General features: G+C 44.4%; 1 protein-coding gene across 1 annotated transcript in view; it reads left to right on the top strand.

Moving 5' to 3' along the window:
* Positions 1-15,956, top strand: part of LOC114607608 (sodium channel protein type 5 subunit alpha-like) — a 47,612-nt gene extending 31,656 nt beyond the window's left edge. Inside the window, 7 exon segments of the mRNA XM_077936713.1 lie at positions 394-516; positions 2,549-2,833; positions 4,325-4,378; positions 6,584-6,721; positions 10,810-10,914; positions 11,553-11,823; positions 13,177-15,956. Of these exon segments, the coding sequence (XP_077792839.1) occupies positions 394-516; positions 2,549-2,833; positions 4,325-4,378; positions 6,584-6,721; positions 10,810-10,914; positions 11,553-11,823; positions 13,177-14,408 (2,208 nt within the window). The 3' untranslated portion in view covers positions 14,409-15,956.
* The last annotated feature ends 2,972 nt before the right edge of the window (positions 15,957-18,928 follow it).

Consider the following 18,928-nt stretch of genomic DNA (forward strand, 5'->3'; position numbering starts at 1 on the left):
CCACAGTTTGGTCAAACTCATGCTGGTAGCTTCGAGAACACTGTCCAACCATCTCGTCCTCTGTCGTCCCCTTCTCCTTGTGCCCTCCATCTTTCCCAACATCAGGGTCTTTCCCAGGGAGTCTTCTCTTCTCATGAGGTGGCCAAAGTATTGGAGTCTCAGCTTCAGGATCTGTCCTTCCAGTGAGCACTCAGGGCTGATTGGCTAGGTTTGATCTTCTTGCAGTCCATGGGACTCTCAAGAGTCTCCTCCAGCACCATAATTCAAAAAAGCGGTGCTTTAGCATGTTTGAAAGATGTTTGTGCATGGCAAGGAGGCAGATTAAGATACATAGTGAAATTGTTCCTTTGTGCTTTTGCTACTGAACATCTCCCCTCACTACTTTTTCTGCAGGTCTCCTTAGTAACCCTCGTAGCAACTTTGGCTGGACAATCTGACATGGGTCCCATAAAGTCTCTCAGAACCCTAAGAGCTTTGAGGCCATTAAGAGCCCTGTCACGATTTGAAGGGATGAGGGTAAGTTGAATGAACGCCATCACTGAACATTAGCCCTAGGAAAAGGCCTTTGGTTTGTAAATTGTTTCTTTTGAAGGCTACTGTGATGAGGGGATGGTAAAGGAGATTGGAACAGGGATTCCCATTTGGCACATCAAAGATTCCTGCGAGTCATGAGAGTTTTATGAACATGTTCTATATTGTTGGCAATAGACAGGCCTTTTTTTCAGCCAGAACTTACCGAAACTCAGTTCCAGCCCCTCTCAGGTGGGTGCCATTGCCATTCTAAGAGAAAGCCACTCCTCACGTGAGCGGGGGCTGGTTTCAGCCCCCGCGAGAGCAGGGGAATCCCGGCCGCGTCTACCCCCCCAGCCTGCTCGTGTGGCGGTAGGCATTGGTAAGAAGGGGTTAAGAGGATGTGTGTGTGGGGAGGAATGCCATCACCTCCCCCCAGTGAGCGAAGGGTGGTCCGTTAAAGGACTCCGGGGGGCGTGGCCCTGTCCGAAGCCTATGGAGGTGTGGGCCAAAGGCACGCCCCAGAGCGGTGACCCGGGGGAGCTCCTAGTCGACGTGCCTCAGCAGGAGACTCCCCCGATATAGTGTTAACCCTTCCCCGTGTCTCCAGCAAATGGGCTGGAGCCGGATAGTCGTTAGGACCAATGCCTAAGCCAATGCCTCTCATTCCTGAATTCAATAAAGTTGTGGCCTAATTCACCCATTAACCTTAAACTATGGTGTCTCGTGTCTTTATTTATCCTGGTGGGGGGCGGGAACTCGCCACGCAACAAGGGAGGCACTTGTGGTGAGTTCCAGCACCCCTTTTTCTGGAAAAATAGCAGTGGCAATAGATGTCCAGGAGACATCTTTGTTACCCACAACACAGTAGTTAACTTTGACGGTAAATAGTATGGGAACATTAGAGTATGAGGACCATGGGAGTGGATTTAAGGCTGCAGAGATCAAACCATGTTCTTCAAATTGCTTTGAAAATCAGATTTACTTCAAGGGCAAGAGCAGCCTGTTGCTGTGATACAGAAGACATTCATGCTAGCACAGGTTTCAAAATGGCACCAGGCTATCTCCATGGAACGTAGCGCCATCACGTTCTTGAAATAAGTCACCTCTTCACTGAAGTGTCCCATCACCTGCAACAGCTCCCTACTGTGTTCTGTGTGCAACATAGGGTGCTATTTCTCATCTCTAAAGCATTTTACCACTTGGTCCAAATATGCCTAAGAGACCACCCCTTCTCTATGCCCCATCATGATCTCTAACACTGCATGAGAACACCGACTTGAATCTGTCATGCTTGGACTGAGGTCTAGATGGCAGTGGCAAGGAGTAGTAAACTTATTAAGGTGCCCTTTCAACCTGAACATGCTTTGCTGAGATTAAATATACTTCTGCTGATCTGATCTGACATAGCTTTCCTATGAATGGGTTTGAGTAGGGGCATTCAGTATGCAGTCTGAATCCACAATTAATATTTGGGGGTGGGGGTGGGAGGTTGAAAGGCACAGTTTATTGCCCTGGAATCTTTTTTCCTTCTTGTTATTTAGATATATTATGGTGAAGTTCATGGATATATTTTTTTACAAAAATAATTTTATAAGTTGTGTGTCTTTGTTTTGTATGTATTGTGGTATTTTATGCATTGTGACTTGCTGATATTTTTATGGATTATAATTTGGTAGTTACCGTATTTTTCGCTCTATAACACGCACCCGACCATAACACGCAGGTAGTTTTTAGAGGAGGAAAATCCGTAGGCATGCCACCCGTAGGCATTTCCTCCATAACACGCACAGACATTTCCCCTTACTTTCTAGAGGAAAAAAGTGAGTGTTATGGTGCAAAAAATACGGCATTTATTATAATTGTTAAAAGTAAATCTCTGTTTAAATATTGTTTGCTGATATTTAATTTCATTGTGTACTATTATATTCTGGTGGGTAATTGAATATTAATTTATTTCAGGTAAGATGTTTTTATTCTGACTTTTAAAAAATCGTTTCATTCCCTTTCTCTTCCCCCTCTTCCCCACCTTTCGAAGGTGGTGGTCAATGCCTTGGTGGGCGCCATCCCATCTATTATGAACGTTCTTCTGGTCTGCCTCATTTTCTGGCTCATCTTCAGCATTGTGGGAGTCAATCTGTTTGCAGGAAAGTTTGGAAAATGCGTTAACATGACTGATGAAGATGGCAGCGTAAATGAGACCATAATTACTAACTTCAGTGACTGTAAGGAGCACAACAGGACCGATGGGATATTATACTGGATTACAGTTAAAGTGAATTTTGATAATGTTGGCTCTGGCTACCTGGCTCTTCTCCAAGTGGTAGGTCTTATAGCACAATGCATCTATCTCCACATTCTCATTCTCTTGTTCCTTTCTACCTTCACTGTTGGTGCTGTTGCCCTTAGTGATACCTAAAAGCATGACGCGGGACGCGGGTGGCGCTGTGGGTAAAACCACAGTGCCTAGGACTTGCCGATCGTATGGTCGGCGGTTCGAATCCCCGCGGCAGGGTGAGCTCCTGTCTTTCGGTCCCAGCTCCTGCCCACCTAGCAGTTCGAAAGCACCCTTAAAGTGCAAGTAGATAAATAGGTACCGCTTTATAGCGGGAAGGTAAACGGTCTTCCGTGTGCTGTGCTGGTGCAGGCTCGCCAGAGCAGCAATGTCACACTGGCCACATGACCCGGAAGTTTCTGCGGACGGCGCCGGCTCCCGGCCTCTAGAGTGAGATGAGCGCACAACCCTAGAGTCTGACAAGACTGGCCCGTACGGGCAAGGGTACCTTTACCTTTACCTTTAAAAGCATGATAGCTGCTGTTGCTGCAATAACTCCCTCAGTGTATAGGTTCAAAAGCCATTCTCTTTCTTTCTAAGTAACACTTGTTCTTCTGAGTGTGTAATAACTATAAAGGATAAAGGGACCCCTGACCATTAGGTCCAGTCGTGACCGACTGGGGTTGCAGCGCTCATCTTGCTTTATTGGCCAAGGGAGCCGGCGTTTGTCCGCAGACAGCTTCCGGGTCATGTGGCCAGTAAGCCGCTTCTGGTGAACCAGAGCAGCACACAGAAACGCCGTTTACCTTCCCGCTGGAGCGGCACCTATTTATCTACTTGCACTTTGTGCTTTCGAACTGCTAGGTTGGCAGAAGCTGGGACTGAGCAACGGGAGCTCACCCCGTCGTGGGGATTCGAACCGCCGACCTTCTGATCGGCAAGTCCTAGGCTCTGTGGTTTAACCCACAGCACCACCTGCGTCCCATGTATAATAACTATAGCCATAAGTTAATTGCTCAAAGCATTAGTAATATCCTCTAAGGACTCCAGGAATGCCCATTGGACCTGGTGGCTTGTTACTTTGCCTGTTAGCTCTCAAACCCGACCTTTAGCCAATTCTGCTTGATTTAGCCAAACTCATTTGGAACAGCACTGCCTTCTCTGACTGGCTTTCCAAGGTCTCAGGTGAGGGTCTTTCTAAGTTTTGCTACTTAAGTTTATCAACTGAAGATGTCAGGGACTGAATCAAAGAGTCTTGTGTGCAAAGCATGCTTTCTACCACTGAAGTTTGGCTAGCTCATCAATGCTGATGCCTCACAGCCTGAGCTGAGCAGGACTGGTGTCATATCTGAGACACCAGCATCCTTTGGGTCACTCCCCTATATTTACTCAAAGGCAGGTGTGGATATCTGCACAATATATTCTGAGTGAAGACTGATGCAAAGAATTCAAAAAGATTCACTAGGTTTTCCCCACCCTCTTTCAGCACACCTATTGACCTACCTTAATCATATTTATATTAGTCTGTTTTTTCTCTAGGCAACTTTCAAAGGTTGGATGGATATAATGTACGCAGCAGCAGATTCAACTGATGTAAGTCACAGAAATGCACATGATCATTCTTCTCTTCTTTTCACCTGCTCAGTGGTGTAATAGTAATGTAAGGGAACCCGCTCAAGAGTAAAACTAAATTAATGTCAGTGTGTATGACATGCTGCTCTGAGAGGCCTTCTGGTGGTTCCCTCACAGTGAGAAGTGAAGTTACAGGGAACCAGGCAGAGGGCCTTCTTGGTAGTGGTGCCCTCCCTGTGGAACGCCCTCCCATCAAATATCAAGGAGATAAATAACTATGCAACTTTTAGAAGACATCTGAAGGCAGTCCTGTATAGGGAAGCTTTTTAATGTTTCATGTTTTGTTTTTGTATATGCTGGAAGTATATACACCCAGTCAGAGGAGTGGGGTACAAACAATAAATTATTATTATTATTATTATTATTATTATTATTATTATTATTATTATTATTATTATTATGGCTGCACTGAAAATGACATTTGTGTGTCGAGCTCAGGCTTATCCAGTCTAATGTCCTCCATTTCTCTCAGTAACATCTGGTAGAATTCACCCTTGTTTTGCCATCAAAGTGTTCTTTACTTCCCAGAACCACCCACCACGGCAGCCAGTGATTTGGAGCAAGTCAGGGTAACATTTAGCACAACATGATCTAATGTAGCCCTCGGAGTGCCTAAGTGTGATCATTTTCATAGAACAAAGCTGTAAATAAAGGGGTTAAATTGGGCAGGCAGCCTGGGAGGTCAGCTTTGTACATAGCAGTCTTGCTCCTGCAGTGTCAATTAACTGTAATTATCAAACACTTGCCTTTTCAAGACCCAGCAAAAGCTCTCGCTAAGTCACCCTGGGTGATTTAGCCTGCCTTCAGCACAGGCAAAAAACAGTCTTTCAAGTATTGTTAAGGAAAACCCAAACAGGAGACAAATCAATTTTGCACCACGCAGTATGAGATCCTGGAGGGCCAATTCAAAACAGGCATAATGGAGCTGTAAAGTTCTCAGACAGGGGCTGTACTTTTATGTGGGGCACCACTGTTTCCCTAAATTCCAGCTTAATATGGTTAGGCTTTCCCACAGTGATCGGTTTTATACAGGGGTGGGCTTTCCGACAAACGTGTTGTGTGAAGGCAGGGAACCAAACTAGGCATAGCACAGGAGCTCTGTGAACAGTCTCTCTTGGAAGTTGTGACTGAGAGTGGCAGCAGCTGCTTAAAGCTCCTCCCCACAGATTTCCCATCTGGAGTGGGGAAACTGGGAAATCTATATAACATTTCCTCCACAGGAAAAAAATAGGTCCGAGAGAGGAATACAACACAGATATATATTAGGAGGCTAATGGGTAGCCAGGGCTGAAAATGTAAGTTGCAGTTTCTCTCAGTTTCTCAGTTTTCCAATCTTAAGTTATTTCCACATAAGTTTCCATTTTTTGCAAAACTCCTCCTGAAAATTCATCAGCAAATTTCTCCTAATGTACACACATTTGTGTGCAAGTTTGCCTAAGATATACAGTTTTGCAAAGCAATTTCCCCGAATATAATGCATGTTTGTTTGTTATTTTAATGAATATAAGCATTTTTATATTCCCAGTTTAGCCTAGTACGTGCATTTATGTATTTTTAACACGTGTTGCAGATCTGTATTGCCAAATTTGGAGAAGCATGAATTTTGAAGGATGGCTGTGTTTCAGTTTGCATATTGTTTTGGAAACTGCAAATTACAAAGGTTTGCCTTTAAATGCAAACTGAACCAACCTTTCCCCCCCCCCCCCATCCGCAGTAAGGTGTTAAGCTTTCCTTGCCCCATGAAAGGTACATGGCACAGTTCTACTGCTGCAGCAAAAGAGGTTTACTCCTGTAAGCAGTCTGGATGGGAGCCTATCTGGGCCTCTCCATATACAAACTGCTCTGACTGTCTTAGTGAAAGAATGAGCTATAAGCCGATTCATCATAAGTGACTTACTGTGGCAATGGGAAGAGATTTATAAATGAGCCAGAGGGCAACTTCAGTGATCCCATGATAAATGTCTACTTCCCTCTCGCAAACCTCTCTGGATAATTGCTCAGAGACAGCGCTGTAGCTGCTTAGCTCCAAAGGCAGCCACCATCTCTTGGTACGGCAACCAATTGTTAACAAGGGGTCGCCACAAACCTACCCACTTAAATTGCCTTTCTCTCATTTTCCCCTTTTCTTTTCTCAGTCATGTTTCAATGTGCTTTTCGTATTTGCAGGTGGAATACCAGCCCAAATGGGAAGCTAACAAATATATGTACATCTATTTTGTGGTTTTTATCATCTGTGGCTCCTTCTTCACTCTGAACCTTTTCGTTGGCGTCATTATTGATAATTTTAATCAACAAAAGAAAAAGGTAAGTATCTATAGAAAGTGTTTCTGTTTCCTTACGCCTGTTGAAAGTGAACCCTTGAAGAATCAGACTGGTTAGATGGGTGCCTTCTACTGGACCAGCCTCCATTAGTGAAAGAAAATTCATGCTTCTGATGGGGAAACTCTGACCTTAATTAGGCTTAATTAGACTCAGCAGGCCTTTCTGTTGGGCCCACAGGCTGTATCGGGAGAACCACGCCCACCTGCCAGTCTCCTGACATCATATAACAGCTAAAAAGATCCCTTATCTCTGACTGAAGCACTGAAACATGAAGTTAAGATATAAGCCTCTTTGAGGAAAAAAGGCAGCAGAAGGATTAGGGATGTAAGAAGGCAGTGATTTCCATTCCAACCTGTATTCATCACAATCTGGTTTTTTAAAAAAATATTTTTTATTGAGTTTCTTTTCTTAGGTACATAAACACAAAATAACAATAAGAGAGTGCAAGAAACAAATACAAAAAGAAGTAATAAAAAACAAAAAAAAGGTTATTTCTGTCCAACTTTCAATAGTTTTTTCAATATTCCAGGTGGACTTCCCCACATCCTCCAGACCCTGCGTTCTTTGCAATAAAAGTTTCAGCAATTTGTTACCTTGTTTCTTAACTTACTGTATCTTTCAGTTATTATGTTTCCGAATTCACAATCTCATATCCCAAACTTTGTACATTTAAAATTAACATAATAAAGTTGATTCATATTACCACCTCTTTTTTCTTGTCTTAATTTTCAGTTTACCTAATCAAGTTGCTAAAGCAAAAATTTCCTAATCGTGCATATTTCTTAACATTCATACAACTTATAATGTTTTTGCAAATAGTCCTTAAATTTTTTCCAGTCCTCTTCCATTGTTTCCTCTCCCAGATCTCGGATTCTGCCAGTCATTTCAGCCAGTTGCATATAGTCCATCAACTGCGTCTGCCACTCCTCCAACGTGGGTAGATCTTGAGTCTTCCAGTGCTTTGCAAGAAGAATTCTTGCTGCTGTGGTAGCGTACATAAACAAAGTTCTGTCCTTCTTTAACACCCTCTGGTCCACCATGCCCAATAGGAAGGCCTCTGGTTTCTTAGGGAAGGTATACCTAAATACCTTTTTTAACTCATTGTGAATCATTTCCCAGTAGGCCTTCACTTTCGGGCAGGTCCACCAAAGGTGAAAGAATGTCCCTTCTGCCTCCTTACATTTCCAACATTTATTATCAGACAGATGGTATATCTTAGCTAACTTGACTGGGGTCATGTACCACCGGTATATCATTTTCATAATGTTTTCTTTCAAGGCATTACATGCCGTAAACTTCATACCGGTGTTCCATAACCTTTCCCAGTCTTCAAACATAATGTTGTGTCCAATATCCTGTGCCCATTTTATCATGGCAGATTTGACTGTCTCATCCTGTGTATTCCACTTAAGCAGCAAATTATACATTTTCGATAATGTCTTAGTTTTTGGTTCTAACAATTCTGTCTCTAATTTCGATTTTTCCACTTGGAAACCAACTTTTTTATCTATTTTAAACACCTCTTGAATTTGAGCATAGTGTAACCAGTCCCGCACCTTATCTTTTAACTTGTCTTGGCTCTGCAGCCTCCAATTGTCTCCAGTTTTTTCAATTATTTCCCAATATTTTGGCCAGTAGGCCTCCATATTGGGTCTTTTTCTAGCCTTGGCCTCTACCGGTGATAGCCACCTCGGGGTCTTGCCCTCCAGTAAGTCTTTATATTTTAACCAGACCGCGAAAATTGCTCTTCTGACAATATGGTTTTTAAAGAGTTTATGAGCTTTAACCTTGTCGTACCACAAATATGCATGCCAACCAAAAGCATTATCAAACCCTTCCAGATCCAGGACATCAGTGTTCTCCAGCAAAAACCAATCCTTCAACCAGCAGAAGGCTGCAGATTCATAGTACAACCTCAAGTCCGGCAGGGCAAACCCCCCTCTTTCTTTCGAATCAGTTAGTATTTTAAACTTTATTCGGGGCTTTTTGCCCTGCCAGACAAACTTAGATATATCCTTCTGCCACTTTCCAAAACATTCCACTCTGTCCACGATCTGTAGGGCCTGAAACAAAAATAACATTTTCGGCAATACATTCATCTTTATAGCTGCAATTCTACCCAACAAGGAAAGTTTCAATCTTGACCAAATTTCCAAATCCTTCTTAATTTCCGACCAACATTTTTCGTAATTGTCCTTGAATAAATTCAATTTTTAAACAGTCAAATGAACCCCTAGGTATTTCACTTTTTTAACAACACTTAGTTCTGTTTCTTTCTGGAACCCATCTGTTTCTGTGTGTGTCAAATTTTTAGCCAAAACCTTGGTCTTTTGCTTGTTCAGCTTAAATCCCGCCACCCGACCAAATTCATGAATCAGTTCTAGAACTCTTTTTGTACTAGATACTGGCTCCTGTAATGTTAAGACCAAGTCATCTGCAAATGCTTTCAATTTATATTGTTTCACTCCGACCTGTATACCTTGCACCAACCGGTCCTCCCTAATCATGTTCAGAAGGACCTCCAGTACTGAAATAAATAAAAGAGGGGATAGTGGGCACCCCTGTCGTGTCCCTTTTTCAATTTTGAACTCCTCTGTCACCACATTGTTCACTATCAATTTGGCTTTTTGCTCTGAATAAATTGCTTCTATACCATTTTCAAACCCCCGTCCCACTCCCATCCCTTCCAAGTTCTTCTTCATAAACATCCAATAAATGTTGTCAAAGGCCTTCTCCGCATCAATGAAAATTAACACTGCTCTCGTGTTGATATTTGTTTGTAAAAGTTCCAAAATATCAATAATGTTCCTAGTGTTATCAAACAAGTGCCTACCAGGGAGAAAGCCAGCCTGGTCTTTGTGAATTACTTCATTCAAAACTTTTTTAAGTCTACTTGCCAGAATATCTGCAAAAATTTTGTAATCCACATTTAGGAGTGAGATGGGACGGTAGTTCTTAAGTTGAGTCTTTTCAGTTTCCACTTTTGGAATCAATGTGATGAAGGCTTCTTTCCACGACTCCGGTGCCCTCTTCCCCTCCATAATCTTTGGTAGATAGTGGTAGCTTGCTGTTGCTGTTGTTTAGTCGTTTAGTTGTGTCTGACTCTTCGTGACCCCATGGACCAGAGCACGCCAGGCATTTCTGTCTTCCACTGTCTCCCGCAGTTTGGTCAAACTCATGCTGGTAGCTTCGAGAACACTGTCCAACCCATTTCGTCCTCTGTCGTCCCCTTCTCCTTGTGCCCTCCATCTTTCCCAACATCAGGGTCTTTTCCAGGGAGTCTTCTCTTCTCATGAGGTGGCCAAAGTATTGGAGCCTCAGCTTCAGGATCTGTCCTTCCAGTGAGCACTCAGGGCTGATTTCCTTAAGAATGGCTAGGTTTGATCTTCTTGCAGTCCATGGGACTCTCAAGAGTCTCCTCCAACACCATAAGTCAAAAGCATAAATTCTTCGGCGATCAGCCTTCTTTATGGTCCAGCTCTCACTTCCATACATCACTGCTGGGAAAACCATAGCTTTAACTATATGGACCTTTGTTGGCAAGGTGATGTCTCTGCTTTTTAAGATGCTGTCTAGGTTTGTCATTGCTTTTCTCCCAAGAAGCAGGCGTCTTTTAATTTCAGTGTTTAGGGAATGTTTAGGGAAGTTTTTAATGTCTGAGGTTTTTGTGTGCTTTTAATTCTGTTAGGAGTTGCCCAGAGTGGCTGAGGAATAAATTTATTATTATTATTATTAACAAAAATGCATACAGATACCAATTGAATTCATTGACTGATTTCCGTTTCTGATCCCAGGTGAATGCATGAAACTCAGCCCTTTACATATCTTCTTCCTTTTTTGTTGGAATTCTCCAACATCCCTAAAGCATCTCTTATCCCAAATGGGGAAATCAGCCTTGTGCTTGCTCTTTGGTGGCAAAAGGCAGCATTAGAACAGGAGGTGTATGTTTCTGAACACCAGTTGTGCAGGAAAGTGCAGGAGGGGAGAGTGCTCTGGTGCTCAGGCCCCTCTTGTGGCCAAACAATATATAATCTGCACCCAATAATGTTAGTTGTCTTATCTCCTTGCAGTTTGGTGGAGAAGACATCTTCATGACGGAGGAACAAAAAAAATATTATAATGCCATGAAAAAACTGGGGTCCAAGAAACCTCAAAAACCCATCCCACGGCCACTGGTGAGTACATGTCAACTGTTCTAGACGAAAGACTTCCAATAGGTGAACAGAAATGTAAAAAGGAATAAGGCTGCTAACGTATGATTAATAGACTGATTGAGGCAGAGCAAACTTAGTTGGCGAATACAAAGTTTGATCTTGGGGCTGAGAATTAAGAGCACTCTGGTATGTTATTGCAATAGGGAATTAAATGGAAATATTAAAGGCAGTGAGTGAATGCTTCCGTTGGATAAATTGTAAGTAATCTCACATTTCCTTCAGTATATTGGAAGAAGTGACGGGGCTCAGGGCGCTTCCAGATGTGAGTTTATTGTGGAAGCAATGCAGCTCAGGCATGCAAGGATTTTCATGTCATCAACACAGTATCATTCTCATCGAAATGCCAGAATATCCTCTCTTTTTTTTTTTACATTTAACTCAAAATTCCACTTGCTGTGGGAAGGCCCCCAATAACAAATGAAAGTAACCTCTTTCCACTTGAAAGGGATATTTGATCGTTCCTTCCTTCCTTCCTTTCTTATTTATTTTGGTTTAAGCAAATTTTGATATGTTGTTGTCTGACTAAATTATTGAAGGATAATAGGTAGCTATGTATTGATTCTACACAAATCCTGGAGACTTTCTCCCCTTGCCTTTAGAACAAATACCAAGGATTCCTCTTCGACATCGTAACTCGCCAAGCTTTCGATGTTGCCATCATGGCCCTCATCTGCCTTAATATGGTCACGATGATGGTGGAGTCAGATGACCAGTCCGAAGGGAAGACATTTGTTCTTAACAAAATAAACATCCTCTTTATCGTCGTCTTCACAATAGAGTGTGTCATGAAGCTGGTGGCTCTGAGATACTACTACTTCACTAACGGATGGAACATTTTTGACCTGGTGGTCGTGATCATGTCAATTGTTGGTAAGTCGCTACAGAACAATGTGCTCTTGCCTAGCTCTTAGCAATCCAACCAGAGTTGAAGCATTTTAAACCTCATCACATACGCCACACATTTGAATAACCATATTTTTCGCTCTATAAGACGCACAAGACACACCTAGTTTTTGGAGGAGAAAAACAAGAAAAAAAATATTCTGAATCTCAGAAGTCAGAACAGCAAGAGGGATCGCTGCGCAGTGAAAGCAGCAATCCCTCTTACTGTTCTGGCTTCTGGGATAGCTGCGCAGCCTGCATTCGCTCCATAAGACGCACACACATTTCCCCTTACTTTTTAGGAGGGGAAAAGCGAGTCTTATAGAGCAAAAAATACGGTACATGACTTCCTCCAAAGAATCCAATAAATGGTAATTTGTTAAGGGTGCTGGAATTGTAGCTCTGCCAGGGGGCAAACAACAGTTCTGATAATTCTTTAGGTACAGCCACATATGTCAAATACGATGTAAATGTATGGTGTCCCAGGAACACCTGGGAGCCGTGGCCAAAGAGGGATTGTGTCCCCTGAGGTTGCCATATGGAGTCCACCAGAGAGGAAACCCTGAGAAACTGGATTTTTAAAGTTACAGATAGGTAGCCGTGTTGGTCTGCCATAGTCAAAACAAAAAAAATTCCTTCCAGTAGCACCTTAAAGACCAACTAAGTTAGTTCTTGGTATGAGCTTTCGTGTGCATGCACACTTCTTCAGATACACTGAAACAGAAGTTGCCAGATCCTTCTATATAGTGAGAAGGTGGGGAGGGGTATTGCTCAGAAGGGTGGTGGGAATGGGTGATTGGCAGATAGCTGTGATGAGCCTGTTGACGACTCTTAACGACTGCAATAGGTCGTCAACAGAGAGAGTCGTCAACAGGCTCATCACAGCTATCTGCCAATCACCCATTCCCACCACCCTTCTGAGCAATACCCCTCCCCACCTTCTCACTATATAGAAGGATCTGGCAACTTCTGTTTCAGTGTATCTGAAGAAGTGTGCATGCACACGAAAGTTCATACCAAGAACTAACTTAGTTGGTCTTTAAGGTGCTACTGGAAGGAATTTTTTTTGTTTTGGATTTTTAAAGTGCTCAACTCTAGCTGAACTGTGCCCAAAATTAATTACATGGCATTTTAGAACTATGACTCCCATTTCCAAAACTATGTTTTAAAAGCCCCCAGGAAGGAATCGGACACCAGCAACAACATTTTATTAGGAATACAATAGAAAATGCAGAAGTGACCCCTTGCAGGACTTCTTTTAACTTTAAACAATTAAGGGCTAGCCTGCTGAGCAGCCATTTAGTTCATTCAAGATTTCCGTTGCTTATTTCTCCCCTTCAGGCAGCCTGCTTTCCGGCATTGTGGTTTCATTTTCGCCTACACTTTTCCGAGTGATACGTCTGGTGCGAATAGGGCGAATACTCCGCCTGATCCGATCGGCCAGAGGGATCAGGACTCTTCTCTTTGCCTTGATGATGTCCCTCCCTGCCTTGTTCAACATCGGCCTCCTGCTTTTCCTAGTCATGTTCATTTACGCCATTTTTGGCATGGCCAACTTTGCCTACGTCAAAAAGGAGGCTGGGATTGATGACATGTTCAACTTTGAGACCTTTCCCAACAGCATGCTCTGCCTCTTCGAAATCACCACGTCTGCCGGCTGGGATGGACTCCTCAGCCCCATATTGAACACTGGGCCTCCATTCTGTGACCCGAACCTCGGCATGACCTCAACTTTCTCCAAGGGTGACTGTGGGAGCCCAGCCATAGGCATCCTGTTCTTTGTTACTTACATAATTATATCCTTTCTCATAGTTGTAAATATGTACATTGCAGTCATTCTGGAGAACTTCAACGTTGCCACAGAAGAGAGCACTGAACCTTTAGGTGACGATGACTTCGAAATGTTTTATGAGGTGTGGGAGAAGTTTGACCCTAAAGCTACCCAGTTTATTTCATTCTCTGAACTTTCTAACTTCGCTCATGCGCTGGCAGAGCCCTTGCGCATACAGAAGCCAAACGTGCTTGAGCTGATGGCCATGGATCTTCCCATGGTCACTGGGGATAGGATCCACTGCTTGGACATCCTCTTTGCTTTCACCAAAAGGGTTCTTGGAGACTCGGGAGAGATGGACACCCTTAAGCAACAAATGGAGGAGAAATTCATGGCAGCAAACCCGTCCAAGGCTTCTTACGAACCAATCACCACCACGCTCAGGTGGAAATACGAGGAGGCGTCTGCCGCTGTTATACAGAGGGCCTTCCGGAGTCATTTGCTCCAGCGTTCCATGAAGCAGGCCTCTTTCTTACACCGACACAAAACCAGCGATGGAGATATCCTTGACGAAGATGCTCCGGAACAAGAAGGTCTCCTTGCGCAGCTAATGAATGAAAACTATATCACAGACACAGACAAGTCCCACACAACATCCTTGGAATCTATTCCTCCATCCTACCGCAGTGTTACTGGAGAACTCGATGATGCTTTTGAGGCGGAAGTGGCAGAGTCTCCTAAAAACGACAAAGATAGAGATGGCCAGCTGTTTACAGACAAAGGCAAGAGGTCTAACGTGTAGATGCTGGTCAAGCACACCTTTAAACAGACACAGTGCCACTCAGACACCAAGCAATGGTTCTCTTATTGAGGAATCCAAGAAGACTCCACCCCTCAGATTACGAACACCTGCCATTTATTTATTTTTATCATACTACCTGTAGCACTGCTCATTTTTTCCTAGCTGCATGAAAAGGGAAGGATCTGTGAAAAGCTATCATAATCTTTATGTTAGAATCATCTCTCGGACATGGGTATCATTGCTGTGATGACTGTGATTCTTTCCTTACTGCACCGAAGTGAGCTTAAGCCCACGGAGAATATAACTTGCTGGCCCCTATGGGACCAGAGTACGGCTCTTTCTGGTCTGGAAATAGAGGGCTCTTTTGATGCACCAGCCAAGAGGTTTGGCAAGCGTTAACCTTTCCCCCGTGTTGGTAATTCACACAGGTTCTTATTGGTTCTTATTTCAGATATCTAGTTTGGTGGGGAGTCTTCTATACGTCTCATGGAACCTGGGGGTGCAAGCGAGGGCAAGGAGTGCTCATTGCCAGCAGGAAGCATGGAAAATGCACTTACCCATGCATTCCGGGTCAGTGGATTGAGCCAGAGGAAATTAAGAACTGCATTCTTCCTGTCTGCAGTGGAAGAGCATCCAGACTTTTAGGCTGAGTCCTCTGCTGCCAGAAGACTTCCTTCCCGTCCAATTAAGTCTGGAAAGTGGGATTCTTTGGGGGGGGGGGGTGGAATTGGGGCCTGGAAGGCCTTTAGGCCGCAACCTGTTGCTGATTGGGCTGCAGCTGTGTGCAGTGGGTCTGAATTTAAATTGTTTGATTTGAGCCCAGTCCCAATGGATCCCAGTTATCCTAATTTGAGGTAGGCCTGTTCTAAATTGAGGCAGAAGGGTGGGCAGCTACTTGCTCATCTAGGGTTGCTGTACGTCCCGAATTTCCCAGACATAGCTGAAATATGGCAGCCGGAATCAGTGTCCAGGTGGAAATCACTAAATTGTCTAGGGAAATGTTGGAAGTCTACATTTTGGCGAATCTCCTTAAAAATAGCTCAAAAACTTGATTTCTTCTTTTTCCTTTTCCTTTTTTTTTTGCAAAAGCAACTCAAGAACTTTGGGCAAAACTTTAAAAAGCTCAACAACTTTTGTGTCCGGATTTTCACTTTTTGAAACGTGGCAGCCCTAGCTCATCGCTTACCTACAGGCAGAAAGAATGCTTATACAGAGTCATAACTCAATTGCTCACCTGAAAACCATACATGAAAAGCAGAAAGAACTGGATAGAAAGCTGTTCTATTCACCACTGTTATTCTTTATGTAACATATTTCATGTACATGGCACTTTGCAGAATAACAGGCATAAAACCACTGGTTGCTGCCCAAACTGGAACTTAACACTTTCGACCTCCCTGTCTGACCAATATAGCCGCTGCATGTTTTGTTGATACAGCATCTTCTGGAATATGATAAACATCACCATGATGTGTATATATTATTGTAGCCATGTTGCTGCCATTGCGATAATACAATAAACAGACCAAGAAGCAATCCAGAAATATGGATGTAATGAGGAAAGAGCATGGGTTATGTTTATAGCATTGATGGGTTTATGCATATCTCCCTGGGGAAGGAATTCCAAAGATGTGGAGTCACCACTAAAAAGCCCCATCTCTGGTTGCTGCCCATCAAAGATATTGTATTGGTGGTCTAGAAAACAGGGTCTCTGAAAGTCCATTCTACAACCCAGGCAGGTTCATATGGATGCAGCTGGTCCTTAAGATGACCTGCTCTCAGATTGTTTAGGGTGCTAAAGGTGAAAATGAATACCTAAAGGAAAAGGGCAACCCTAGATTGCTTGTAATGTGTGAAATGGCCCTTAGAGTTGCAAGATTTAAGGAACAAGGAAGATGCTTTGAACCAGGGAATTAAGGTGGCAATTCTCTTCTGTTTAATTTGCCTGGGCAATTTTTCTAGCCATGATTTCCAAGAAGCTGCTGGAGAGATTACTCTTCGCAAAGTCTGATGATGTAACAGTAATTTAGTCCTAATTGTACCAACCCCAAATGTATCAAGGGCTGATACACAGACGATGTATTGCTTTAGCAGACCCTGGGGAGGGGAACGCCAAGGATGCTTTCCACAAATCACTTACGCTGTAGAAGTCACATGGAATTTAATAGGGCTCCTCCAGAATAAATGCAGGTGGCTGTGCCCACTCTCACCCTGGAGACCCCTGTTCAAGGTAGACTTTGCCATTGCAATTCTCAAAGCTTTTATACATTAAAGAGCTGATCACTGCTTTGAGTCAGCAGTTGCAAATGGCTTCAACGTAGCCGAATCTGTTCTTGTTGCGTGCTTAGCTTTCCGTGTTTTTACTGCAAACTGACTTGGAGAAGATCTAATTCCTTTAAAACCCGTAATCTTTTGGAATTGCTCAGAAGACTAACCCTTCCCTTACCACTCAGCCATTGCAGTACCAAGACCAGATTCGCATGCACTTGGTTTCTGTACACTTGCTTTGCACATGGTTTCCAAATGTGCACAGTTGTATGTGTGCTGGTCTGTAGACTGTTCCACAGGGGGAGCCTCTGGACCCAATGCTGCAACCTCATGTCCATTCATTCTGCATGTGAAGGAGACCCGAGGGGAGGCCTTGCTGACACACACCCAAACATTGAACTGACTCCATCTAAGGGTGCCGCAATGTGTTGTCTGGGGAGTGAAAACCCCTGCCTCCCACTGCCACTGGTGCACTTAGGGGCAATGACACCCCCGGCTGGAGATGCAGGAGAAGCCTCTTGCGAGAGGCAATGGCCAACCTGATAACATGGACTTGCATGGCTCAATCTCTATGGCAGCAGAGATGCAGCTACCATCTGGGATGACAAGGATTTCTCTCAATGGCTTGGAGGCCTTTGGCATTTAGCTGTGGCTTGCAATGCTTTCCTTAAAGAAAGCAGGAAGGAGGTCAACGTAGAGATGGCTCTTTCATCCCACTCCAAGTCTAGCAGCCAGATTGGAGCTGGAGGATGAGTGGAAGCAGCACTTAAGAACAGCCTGCTGGATCAGACCAATGACCCATCCAGTGGCCAACCAATGGTGCCTGTGGGAAACCAGCGAGCAGGATTTGAGCACAAGAGCACGCTCCCTTCTGGTGCTTTTTAGCAACCAGCACTCAGAAGCATCGCTGCCTCCAGCTCTATAGCTAGCCATAGGTAGCTCTCTCCTCTTTGAGTTTGTCTATTCTTCTTTTAAAGCCTTCTCAGTTGGTGGCTAGCATTGCCTACTGTTGTAGCGAGTTCCACAGCTTAGCTATGTAAAAGTAAAGGTAAAGGGACCCCTGACCATTAGATCCAGTCTTGGCCGACTCTGGGGTTGCAGCGCTCATCTCGCTTTATTAGCCGAGGGAGCCGGTGTACAGCTTCTGGGTCATGTGGCCAGCATGACTAAGCCGCTTCTGGCGAACCAGAGCAGCGCACGGAAACGCCGCTTACCTTCCCGCCGGAGCAGTACCTATTTATCTCCTTGCACTTTGACGTGCTTTCGAACTGCTAAGTTGGCAGGAGCAGGGACAGAGCAACGGGAGCTCACCCCCTCGCAGGGATTCGAACCGCCAACCTTCTGATCGGCAAGTCCTAGGCTTAGTGGTTTAACCCACAGCGCCACCCGTGTCCAATAAATCTTGAATCTTCCAATATTTGGTTTTGCTGGGGTAAAGGAAGGGATAAATGGCTGCAGCATGGGACCCTCTTTCGCTTTCATCTCCCCTCTGTGGGGAAGAAGACCCCTCCCTGCCTGTAAAACGTGGGTGGAGCTGGCCTTGTAAATATGGAGGTATTCTTACAAAGGTTGCACACCACCCCCAACCTCTGCTGATCAGTAGCGAGATTCCAGGGGTGTTTCAGTTGGGGGTGCAGCCACACCAGAGAGTGTAGTATATGGTTTATTTTACAACTATCTACACCTGGATCTAGGTGGAGGAAGAAAGTTCACAGCATTACATCCCAAGGGGGGCTTGTTCCCCAAAGCAGTGTAGCACTGGAGTCCAAGATCCCGCACACCATGTCCGTGCCTCTGTCCCAGCCTGCCAAGGTGCCCCACATGGCCTCTTCCTCCAGTTCTGGCACCTCCTTTTTCCTCCCCAAGAACATCTGCTAGGGGATGCATTTTTCCTGCAGGACACCATGCCCCCTCCCGTGGTAACCTTGGCAACCCTATTTCGCACAGATCCATGCATCTTTCTTTGATTTGTTGATGAGTCACCATCTTTTCGTAATGGCTTGTACTCAACTGGCCCAGACTGGCTAGTTGGCATAGGCTAAACGCAGGGATTCCCATGCTGTAGCCTGCATTTTCCCTTCAGTATCCCAAATGCGGGATGCGGGTGGCGCTGTGGGTAAAAGCCTCAGCGCCTAGGGCTTGCCGATCGAAAGGTCGGCGGTTCGAATCCCCGCGGCGGGGTGCGCTCCCGCTGCTCGGTCCCAGCGCCTGCCAACCTAGCAGTTTGAAAGCACCCCCGGGTGCAAGTAGAT

The sequence above is a fragment of the Podarcis muralis genome, chromosome 12 (genome assembly GCF_964188315.1).
Source record: "Podarcis muralis chromosome 12, rPodMur119.hap1.1, whole genome shotgun sequence".
Lineage (NCBI taxonomy): Eukaryota > Metazoa > Chordata > Lepidosauria > Squamata > Lacertidae > Podarcis > Podarcis muralis.